Raw genomic sequence first — 12,411 nt, forward strand, 5'->3', positions numbered from 1 at the left:
TGAAAGACTGTGCATGAGAACGAGTCGTCTCTTGTTGAATGCAACAGGCACTTCATCGAAGAATCTCTACTGTTGACCAATCGCCGAGGAGGGGGTGTAGACTTCGGCTACCGACTCCGGCTACCGACTTCGGCTTGCCTCTAGGGAAAAAATGGTGCCCGCACAGCCGGGAAAAACCCTTGCCAAAGTCCAAAACGAACAAAACAAATACATAATAATATATATATACACGCCATTTTCCAAACTGTTTCATCTGGGAAGCATGCGGACACCTTACGTATGTGTGTGGGTTAGAGTCCAGTGTGTGTGTACAGAGTTAGTAAAATAAAGGGTCAATAAGCTAGTCCGAGTAGCCATTTGATTAGCTATTTAGCAGCCTTATGCCGTGGGRGTAGAAGCTGTTCAGGGTCCTGTTGGTTCCAAACTTGGTGCCCTGGTACCGCTTGCCATGCGGTAGCAGAGAGAACAGTCAATGGCTTAGGTGGCTGGAGTCAGTTGTTGGGGGGGCCTTGCTCTGGAAACCGCCTAGTATAGATGGCAGGGATCTCGGCCCCAGTRATGTACTGGGCCGTACTCACCACCCTCGGTAGCGCCTTGCGGTCGGGTGCTTTGCAGTTACCGTACCAAGCGGTGATGCAGCCAGTCAAGATGCTCTCAATGGTGCAGCTGTATAACTTTTTGAGGATCTTTTTAGCCTCCTGAGGGGAAAGATAGTGTTTCGAGTGTGGACCATGTTAATTCCTTAGTGATGTGATTAGCGAGGAACTTGCAGTTGGAAGGGCGAGCACGCTCTTCCCCTTCCTGTAGTCCACGATCAGCTCTTTTGTCTTGCTGACATTGAGGGAGAGGTTGTTGTTCTGGCACCACACTGCCAGGTCTCTGACCTCCTCCGTATAGGCTGCCTCATCATAGTCAGTGATCAGTCCTACCACCGTCATGTCGTCAGCAAACTTGATGGTTTTGGATTCGTGGGAGGCCACACAGTCGTGGGTAAACAGACTACAGGAGGGGCCTAAGCACACACTCCTGTGGGGCCCCCGTGTTGATGGTCAGCGTAGCGGATGTGTTGTTGCCTACCCTCACCGACTAGTGGTGGCCTGTCATGAAGTCCATGATCCAGTTGCAGAGGGAGGTGTTCAGTCCCAGGGTCCTGAGCTTGGAGGGCACTATGGTGTTGAACACTGAGCTGTAGTCAATGAACAGCATTCTTACGTCGGTATTCCTTTTGTCCATGTGGGTGAGGGCAGTGTGGAATGCAATAGAGATCTTGTCATCTGTGGATCTGTTGGAGCGGGATTTGAACTAAGAGTGGGTCCAGGGTGGCTGGGATGTTGGTGTTGATGTGAGCCATGACCAACCTTTCAAAGTATTTCATGGCTATATTTGCGAGTGCTACGGGGCAATAGTAATTTCGGCAGGTTACCTTGGTGTTCTTGGGCACGGGGACTATGGTAGTCTGCTTGAAACAAGTTGGTATTACAGACCGGGTCAGGGATAGGTTGAAAATGTTWGGGAAACACTTGCCAGCTGGTCAGTGCATGTTCCGAGTACACGTCCAACAGGGTTGGGATCAATTCAGTTTTTACTCAGTCGATTAGGAAGTGAATTGACATTGTTTTGAGGAGTTTTGGACTTTGACTTGAATATGGAATTGACCTCAACTCTGCTACCTATAGCCTACTAGCCAGCCACAACCAAACCTTCCAAGCTGCTCTCTCTTTTCTGTCTGGTATCTATATCTGGGTTTTTCATTTCTCATTGTCAGCTGTGCCASCCCGTTAAATTGAGTGGCAGTGACAGCTGAGAGCGCCTGTGGGTGTGTAAAACACAGCAGGCCACAACAAAATCCCAGGACTCCCTTTCCTCCCTCGCTCTCATAATCTTATCCTGTCTTGGCCTCCTCTCTTCAAAGAGGACAGGGGAGGACACTGGTCATGGTTAAGCTGCAGTGCAGAGATACACTCGGTGAATACTATAGACTAGGAGGCTTCTGGGCCTATAGGGAAAGAGTGTCGTTAGAGTGTGGTCACATTGAAGAGTCAAGTCACAAACATTCAAATAGGCTGTTACAACTCCTTAATATGTTTAGGTTGCTTTGTTGTCTGTGAAAGTGCAGAGGTAAAAGCACCACACACATGCTGTCGTGATATGTGCATTAAGGTTTCTTGCGACCAGCAGAGTAACTTAAAACTAACCATATGGGCTTAGTTACGTGAGCAAGCCTGACAAACACACACACATCCCTAGGATTTACCTATTGACCACAATTTCAAGAGACAGCTATGACGTTCTCCGTAGTCACACATCTAGACATTGGGGATTGAGGGGTCGTACTTGCGAATATTAGAAACAGTTTGAATTGTTGAGTCTAAATCCTCATCGACCAAATAAAATCTTTGACATAGTTGCATGTGATAGAACAAGCTTTTTCAACCATCAGATAACCTGACATACTTAGCCCTGTGCTGTCGCTAACAACCCCAGCTTGGACGTCCATTAACAAATTCTATAAATCAGCCGATTACAAATGTCGACGTAGTTGGACGAGGGTCCTTAACAGAAGTCCTACGGCACCATCTGCTAATCAAAGTGAATAAAAACACTCATTGTAGACACTATTTCACATTTCGACTTGTTTATGTGCACAGCGGTTTATGTTTGGCTGGCTCTGCAGAGTCTACCTCTCCTCATGTGAGGAGATATCGATCAGCGCACAGCCCATGGGTCTCAGTCAATCAGCTGGTGCCCCGCTTGCCCCACACTCTGAACTGACCAGGCACCCTCTGATTGTCCCAGGACATCTAGCTGGTCCTRCACTGGCTAGGCAGGCCTGATGCGTGCTGTTGCATCCTTATAAAACAGGACACATTGCCGATGGCCGTAGCCTTCCAGCGCAGACCCGAGGTGGACGTWCAGCAGTATGTTAATGAAGTGCGTGGGTAAAAGTGTGCGGCGGTGATCGAGTGTGTATTTACTACCGTTAGTGGTTATTTTTYCCCTGTATGTTATTACATGTCTGTTTATATTCACACAGTCCTTTGTTCTATTTATCACTAGCAATGTTGTGCTATTGCTGTCAACACTGTATTCCCATTCATTTGCTCTGTTTATATTCACGTTATTACACGTAGAGCTACTCTGTTGTATGTATTGTATCCATGTACTGTACCAGTCAAATGTTTGGACACAACTACTCATTCCAGGGTGTTTATTTTGACTATTTTCTACATTGTAGAATAATAGTGAAGACATCAAAACTAGGAAATAACACATATGGAATCATGTAGTAWCCACATATGGAATCATTTAGTCCCCTCCTTCACCCAAGACTGCTTGGCCGCGCACGACTCCAACGCCGTCATTGAGTTTTGCCGAAGCCACTACGGTGGTAGGACTGATCACCGACGACGATGAGACAACCTATAGGGAGGTCAGAGACCTGGCGGTGTAGTGCCGGGACAACAACAACCTCTCCCTCAACGTCAGCAAGACAACGGAGCTGATCGTGCACTACTGGAAACGGAGGGCCGAGCCGCCCTTATTCACGTCGACAGGGCTGTAGTGGAGCAGGTCGAATGCGTCAAGTTCCTCAGTGTCCACATCACCAACACAGTCGTGAAGAGGGCACGAAAATGCCTCTTCCCCCTCAGGAACAGTGGCGACCCGTCATTCAGAGCCCCACATGTTTTGAGCCCCACATTTTTTGCTATATATATATTTTTTGGGGGGTGGGGCTTGCACTTTTTGCATGTTGTTTTGGCATGAGTACGTGTCACATATCAGTTTGCAAACAATGTAAGAAATKATATRTGTATATCATTGAGTTAATAAAGCAGCATACAAACATGGTCTCTTTYTTGTTTTCTTGAGTAAGGMAGCTCCAAAATGCAGGTGTTTCAGCCTAGCTCAGTGCTTTCTGTGGTGGGCCAAGGCAGCAGAAAATACAGAGTGTTGCGTCATGATTGGCTCAGTGTTCTGTCACTCATGGGGACTTTACGTCACTGCCAAGTGTAAGAGGAGACATAAGAAATTCTAACCCTTCGGCTGCTGTCATAGAAGTGCCCATCCAAAAAGGCTCAAGATCATTGGCCACAGATAAAATGACATCAAATCATGTTTTATGTAGGGGGAAAGGRGGATACCTAGTCAGTTGTACAACTGAATGAGTCTTCCGCATTTAACCCAACCCCTCTGAATCAGAGAGGTGCGGGGGGCTGCCTTACATCGACATCCACGTCTTCGGCGCCCGGGGAACAGTGGGCTAACTGCCTTGCTTGGGCMGAACGACAGAATTTTACCTTGTCGGCCCGGGATTCGATCCAGCAACCTCTCGTTTACTGTCCCAACRCTCACTAGGCTACCTGCCGCCCCACAGTAGCTTTGATTGGACTGATCATGTCAACATAATACTTTCACAATCTTAGCTAGCAGTCATCATCATGATTCAAGTCGACAATCTACTGGCAAATCCTTTTCATATGAAGAGAAATTATGGATAAAACGGTCCTCATCGGCCATTGAACAAACATTACACAACAAGTTGGAAATTGCAAATTCAACAAGTGGTTTGGAAGGAATCAGTCCTAGATGTTAGTAGCCCATGTGCCTCACCTTAATAATTTGGATTATTTACCCCTCTTAATTTCACCTACTGTTCTGACTGTTTTGCTGTAGCGTATAACCTGTTCTAGAGAAATATAATACTCAAATATTGTAAGAGCTTTCATTGTCTGCTTATATGCCCCCTTTATTTATCCTACAGTTCTGACTTGGTSTACAGGGAGAGCACTGTTAGAACGGCCCATGTTCTGAATTCTGTCGCTGTACATTTCAAAAGTGCTAAACAAATAGTTATATTGACTAATGTTACGTCCGTCCTAGCTCGCTCATTGTCTTAATCAAAATGAGGGATTGCCTCTTATCCGCTTGTCGTCCCCTTTATGCCACAGTTTGTACATCTCAATTGTCATTAGAAATTTGTTTAAGCAAGTCAGCCATATAAGCTGTTTTTTTTTAAAGGCAGTAAATTAGGCTGAATTAACGGTTTCGCTGCCAGACAAGGCGCCGCTGAAAGCCAGGTGTAGCAGTGGTAAGGTGTTGGGACAACTTTATGTGGGCACCGTTTTTCACCRTTATAGTGCAATTAATGTATTGTTTAGTGGCTTTGCTGGCATGCATTCCACTTTATTTTTGCCCCACCAAGATTTCCATGCTAAAATCACCACTGCTCAGGATGCTGAAAAGATTTGGCATGGGCTGTAAGATCCTCACTGTTCTACAGCTGCACCATTCAGAGCATCTTGACTGGCTGCATCACCGCTTAGTATGGCAACTGCTTGGCATCTGACCGCAAGCGCTACAGAGGGTAGTGCGTATGGCCCGGTACATCACTGTGGCCGAGCTCCCAGGACCTGTTATAGAGGTCCTGGATGGCAAAGACTCCAGTCACCTAAGTCACAGACTGTTCTCTCTGCTACCGCACAGCAAGAGGTAGCGGAGCCCCAAATCTGGGACCAAAAGGCTCCTGAATAGCTTCTACCCCCAAGCCACAAGACGGCGGAACAGTTAACCAAATGTCTACCCTGACTATTTGCATTGACCCCCTTTTGATTTGCACGGACTCTCTTGCCCACCGGTTCTATGCACACTCACTGGCCTCCAACCACACACACACACWSAYRCYRMWSMCACACACAAATGCATATTGACTCCACACACAATCACACTCTTCACATACGCTGCTACTCTGTTTATGATCTATCCTGATTGCCTAGTTACTTTGACCCCTATCTACATGTACTTATTACCTCAACTACCTCRTATCCCTGCACATTGACTCGGTACGGGTACTCCTTGTATATTATTTTATTATGTTACYATTTCCTWTTTCTTTGTTGCTAATTTCTTACTTTTTAACTCTGCATTGTTGGGAAAGGGCTCGTGAGTAAGCATGTCACGGTAAAGTCTACACCTGTTGTATTTGGTGCATGTGACAAATCCAATTAGATTTGGCTTGTTACAGTAAATGGAAAGCGGGTAGGTGGTGGTGTCATGGGAGCTGTCAGTAAGAGCAGGGAGAGGAGACATTAAGAGAGAGAGCGAGAGAGAGAGAGAGAGAGAGAGAGCGAGAGAGAAGGATTGTCTAGATTGTTGTTTTCACAGTCTTGCTTCGACCACCAGACAACAGAAATAAAACAGCTGAACATAACAGTATGTCAGTGGAAGGGAGGACAGTAGCAGGTGACCCAACTGTGGTTTGTGACTACTATGAGTTCCCATTGTAGCCAATTCAATTGCAGTCATTTCGTTACAGATTTTTCTGTAATTCTGTTACTGATTTGGTAACAGAATTACGAGTTTTAATCGCTTATTAATTAATAAACAAACGTGACATCAGTAAAAACACAAACTAATTGGTAAGTCTACCTTTACTTGTTACTTCTGTGAACTTTCATCCTCATGAGGGAGAGACAWTTTTAAATATCTTTACCATATGTGGGTTTTTGGTAACAGAATTACAAGGCACAAGGCAATGCTTCTTACATTTTACAGAAGGCAAATMATTTCTCTAAAACTAAGGATGGTAAATGGTAAAAACTGTATATGCCTTAATTTCTCCCCCCCAACATAGACTCTTAGCTTTAATTTGTCACGGTCCTATTAACTTTACATGTTGAGGCTCATGGGTCCTCTTAGATAACGTTCAGCACACAGGGAAATTAAATTAGATCATTGCACTTTGGAATACATTATCTATGACTCATCCAGGACTTCCATAATTCAGAATGAGATTAAACCCCTACACAAATCCGTTGAGATACGAGTCATAATCTGAAAAAGAGATTATCAGAACTTTATATGTTACATTATTTCGGCCTAGTATCTCATAAGCCAGGAATTGTGAGAAGTAGCCTACGTTACAAAATGCACCAGTGCAGAATTGACACAAATTGACCAGGTAATGATTTTAGAATTGCTAAGTACATGATGAGACAGGTAGTTTTATCCATAATGGGTTTTCCATAAAGCTCTTAAGAGAATCACTAACACAATAAGGCCATGTTTCCAGGCAACAATGGATAAATCATCACAAATGAATGGCAATTCAATATTGCCTGAAATAGAAGAGAGCTTTGAATAGATAWTGTGTGGATGCACGATAGAGGTGTTGGCTGGAACTCGATACAATCTAAACAGCAGCAACAGCAATGCTCACGACATGGTTCTACAAATTTTGTCGGGAGTTACATTGCAACAATCATTCTAGACCGCAACAGTTACGTTTGTTACCGTTGTCTATTACATTGCAACCGCAACAAACGGTTCAACATCAATCAACTAYTGTAAACCAGCAGCAGCAGTAAATAAAATACTTGTTCGGCTATTTATGATTTATAATCAAATTATTCAAGAAAGWTACACCCTCGCTTGACCAATAGGCAACACATAACCACTCCCTTGGTCTTCCAGCTTGGTTTGAGATTCAATATTTGACAGACATTCAAACTTCAATAGCTCGCGAACGATTTGAGCTACCCATCTCAGGTTAGGCTCTTTATTAAGGAAAAAATGTTTACACTGCACAGGTCTTATTTCCCCAATTCGGACCGGAGTTTCATAAATCACATGGCAATGTTTAGAAAGCATGGCACACCTTCAATGTAACTAGTTAGGGACCGTCAACAAAGTGCATGAACACATTATTTACGTTTCAATAGCTCCTCAACCACGCAMTCTCATTTCAATTGTATATTATTCATTACATAGAAAGGCATATTGCATTGCCTTTAGTTCTCACAAAAATATTCCAACACACACACACAACCGTTCAAAAGTTTGGGGCCACTTAGAAATGTCCACGCTTTTGGAAGAAAAGCACATTTTTTTGTCCATGAAAATAACATAAAATGTATCAGAAATACAGTAGACATTGTTAAGGTTGTAAATGCTATTGTAGCTGGAAACGACAGATTTGAATGGAATAGCTACATAGGCGTACAGAGGCCCATTATCAGCAACAACCCCTTTGTGTTCCAAAGGCACATTGTGTTAGCTAATCCAAGTTTATCATTTCAAAAGGCTAATTGATCATTAGAAGACCCTTTGCAATTATGTTAGCACAGCTGAAAACTGTTGTTCTGATTAAAGAAGCAATAAAACTGGCCTTTTTTAGACTAGTTGAGCATCTGGACCATCAGCATTTGTGGGTTCGATTACAGGCTCAAAATGGCCAGAAACAAAGACCTTTTTTCTGAAACTCGTCAGTCTATTCTTGTTCTGAGAAATGAAGGCTATTCCATGCGAGAAATTGTACAACGCTGTGTACTACTCCCTTCACAGAACAGCACAAACTGGCTCTAACCAGAATAGAAAGAGGAGTGGGAGGCCCCGGTACACAACTGAGCAAGAGGACAAGTACATTAGATTGTCTAGTTTGAGAAACAGACACCTCACAAGTCCTAAAATGGCATCTTAATTAAATAGTACCCGCAAAACACCAGTCTCAATACCAACAGTGAAGAGGCGACTCTGGGATGCTGGCCTTCTAGGCAGAGTTGCAACAAAAAAAAGCCATCTCTCAGACTGGCCAATAAAAATAAAAGATTGATGGGCAAAAGAACAGCATCCCAGAGTTGCCTCTTCACTGTTGACGTTGAGACTGGTGTTTTGCGGGTACTGTTTGTTAATATAAGTAACATAATACAAATATCCCCATCAAAACCTGTCCGTTTAAGCTAGAGAGATCTGTCGTCCTTCTGTATTTGCGGTGGAAAGTGGCCAAGCTACAGCGACGTTTGTCAGACCATGAGACACCCCAAAAATCTGACCGATATGACCCCAYTGTGGAAAGGGGAGACTCTCACGAACACGATGATGTTCTCCGTTTTGCTCTACGACCCCCCTACAGGTGTCACGGGATTCATCTGAAGGTAACCCATACAAATGAATGGAAGTATGGAGGCAGTTTTGTGCCAACAAAAATAAAAGGGTTAAATATGTGTCCAAAAAAACAGAAATATTTCCTGAGCTTTCTTACACTTCAAAATCTTCTTATTTTTTGACTGTCTTTTTTTCCTTTTATGAATGTGTTATTCAATAGGCTTGGGAGGTAATCTGTATACCGGGGTATTTGGATACAGCCAAGAGATGGTTTTTCCAATACAGTCAATATCATTGAAACTAAGTTTAAAAAATAAATAAATGTGAATGTTTGTAGCTACTTAAGAAAATACCTGCATTCAATTTGTGCAATATGTTAGGAGATAAAGAAGACTGCGTTCTTCATTTCACTGGTCACAATTGTTCATTATGAAGCTTGCCGGTAGTCCCCAGTCACGTGGTATTTGTTTACAAGCACAGAACGATGAGACACCAGAACCTTGTGATTCACTCACTGTTGTGCAGCACACACCAGGTGATCTAGTTACAGTATGGAATTTATAACTAAATGTTTGCAAGCTACACAGAACAAAAATATAAACGCYACATGCAACAACTTCAAAGATTTTACTGAGTTACAGTTCATATAAAAGGAAATCAATCAACTGAAATAATTTCATTAGGCCGTTATCTATGGATTTCACATCACTGGGAATACAGATATACATCTGTTGGTCACAGATACCTTTAAAAAAAAACTTAGGTTACGTGGATCAGAAAACCAGTCAGTATCTGGTGTAACCACCATTTATTTGCCTATTGCAGCGCAACATATCTCCTTCGCAGAGTTGATCAGGCTGTCAATTGTGGCCTGTGGAATGTTGTCATACTCCTCTTCAATGACTGTCGAAGTTGCTGGATATTGGCGGGAACTGGAACACGCTGTCGATCCAGAKYATCCCAAACATGCTCAGTGGGTGACATKTCTGRTGAGTATGCAGGCCATGGAAGAACTGGGAMATKTTCAGCTTCCAGGAATTGYRTACAGATCTTTGTGACAAGTGGCTGTGCATTATCATGTTAAAACATGAGGTGATGAATGKCACGACATAGCCATAGATAAAATGCAATTGTGTTCGTTGTACGTGGCTTATGCCTGCCCATACCATAATCCCACCGCCACCATGGGGCACTCTGTTCACAACGTTGACATCAGCAAACCACACGCTCACGAGGCCATACACACTGTCTGCCATCTGCAGGTACAGTTGAAACCRGGATTCATCTGTGAAGAGCACACTTCTCCGGCATGTCAGTCGCCATCGAAGGTGAGCAATTTCCCACTAAGTCGGTTACGACGCCAAAATGCAGTCAGGTCAAGACCCTGGTGAGGACGATGAGCAAGCAGATGAGCTTCCCTGAGACGTTTTCTGACAGTTTGTGCAGAAATTCTTCAGTTGTGCAAACCCACAGTTTTATCAGCTCTCCGGGTGACTGATCTCAGATGATTCCGCAGGTGAAGAAGCCAGATGTGGATGTCCTGCACTGGCGTCGTTACACATGGTCTGCGGTTGTGAGGCCGGTTGGACGAACAGCCAAATTCTCTAAAACGATGTTGAAGTCAGCTTATGGCAGAGAAATAAACATTMAATTCTCTGGCAGCAGCTCTGATGGACATTCCTGCAGTCAGCATACCAAATGCACACTCCCTCAAAACTTGAGACATGTGTGGTAGTGTTGTTTGACAAAACTGCACATTTTAGAGTGGCCTTTTATTGTCCCCAGYACAAGGTGCACATGTGTACTGATAATGCTTTTAAATTAGCTTCTCGATATTCCACACCTGTCAGGTGGATGGATTATCTTGGCAAATGAGAAATKCTCACTAACAGGGATGTAAACACATTTCTGCACTAAATTTGAAATGTATATTTTTTTTGTGCACATTTAAMATTTCTGTGATCTTTYATTTCAGCTCATGAAACATGGGACCAACACTTTACATGTTGTGTTTATATTTTTGTTCAGTATAGATATCTTATACTTATTAGGTTAATGGTCTAAACTGTGCTTAATGCTCTGCAGTTGTGCATTGGTTTGCTCAATTAATAGCTAGTTAGCAATCTAGCTAAGTGGTTAGTTACTTCCAAAATCAAGCTTAGCAACAGCAAGGCTCTTGATCAGTATCCCCTCATGGATCAAGAGCCTTGCTGTCTAATATTTGTTTTGTGCATGCATCAAACTAGGAGTAGCATTTTTGAGTTACTTGTATAACTTTATGAACTGGGGTGTCTGTCCTGCGAATACTTTAAGTCAGAGACTGTATAAAATGCTTGCAATGCGCTCGTTAGAACTTAGTTAGCATTCTCTATGGGATTTTAAATGTACATGTTAGCAATGCTAACCTTTGGATAACAGAGGATCTATGGGGTTTGAAAATAGTGGCCCTTGTGTTCAGTGCCAATATTACCAAGTRCCTTGGTCATGTGATCAAGGAGCTATTGAATTGTGAGAATTGTTTTAATGAAATTATATATATATATATATATATTTTAATTGAAGAATTTTTTGACAAAACCAACGGATGTGCAACATACCTCTCTTTGTAAGGAATAATGAACAACTGAAATTATGTTGCTAAGTCATGTGGTTGAAGACATATTGACATTTCAATATTGTGATCATGTACTTTGTCGACGGTCCCTAACTGGTTGCATTGATGGTGAGTCACGCTGCTTACACCGTTACCATATGATTATAAAAATAAGACCTGTGCAATGTTGTACAACTTTTGCCTTCGTAGAGAGCTTAACCTGAGGTATGTACCTCAAATCGTTAACGAGCTATTKAAGTTTGAAGGTCCGAATGTCTGGCAAACATCGAATCTCAAACCCATGGTCTCCCAACGTAATAGCCTATGCATGCACGTGACAGTGATTGTCAAAAATATCATTATGGAAACAAGGTTAACTCATTACAATGTAACAATATAATACGCAAGTCATGTCAACCAGATACATACCGATAATTAAACAGGCTATGTCAAGCAGAATAAAAGGAATCCCTCTCGTCTCGAACATGATTGCGGCTTCTTCTCCTCAGCTCGTGGACACAGATAAGAAAAAACACTCGCACGAGTCAATTGCTCCTTGGACGTGTCGTTGTCGTATCCTTGAAAGCGCAGTAGCCAAACCTATCAGCAAACCGCAGATCTCAGACTAAAACTACACTTCTACCTAAAAAGATTATTAAACCCCGTCAATCGAGTAGCCTACCATTGGAAGGCTACCCTAATGGCGACAGATAGCCTAGTCGCCGTAATTTGACACGGAATGCAGAGCCGATCTTCCCTTGGAATTACCGAATTATAGCGCGCATCGAAATTCCAATYAAAGGTAAATTAGACGGTCTCTGCCGTCTCATTCAAAATCGCTTGGCCAACGGCGTAAACTATTCGGTAGAGTTCTGTACCGGACTGCACATCAAGCCATGGGCACAGTGGGGTTTCATGATAGCAGCTGACGAGGATCA

At 43.1% G+C, this 12,411-nt stretch overlaps 1 protein-coding gene across 2 annotated transcripts in view; it reads right to left on the minus strand.

Moving 5' to 3' along the window:
• Window positions 1-12,411, minus strand: part of LOC111961293 (phospholipid phosphatase 1) — a 39,107-nt gene extending 26,696 nt beyond the window's left edge. For both annotated transcript variants that reach the window (XM_023983449.2, XM_023983448.2), the window contains exon 1: window positions 11,903-12,411. In XM_023983449.2, the coding sequence (XP_023839217.1) occupies window positions 11,903-11,960 (58 nt within the window). In that variant the 5' untranslated portion in view covers window positions 11,961-12,411. The remainder of the gene's footprint in view (window positions 1-11,902) is intronic.

Source organism: Salvelinus sp. IW2-2015, linkage group LG4q.1:29 (genome assembly GCF_002910315.2).
Source record: "Salvelinus sp. IW2-2015 linkage group LG4q.1:29, ASM291031v2, whole genome shotgun sequence".
NCBI classification, from domain to species: Eukaryota; Metazoa; Chordata; class Actinopteri; order Salmoniformes; family Salmonidae; genus Salvelinus; species Salvelinus sp. IW2-2015.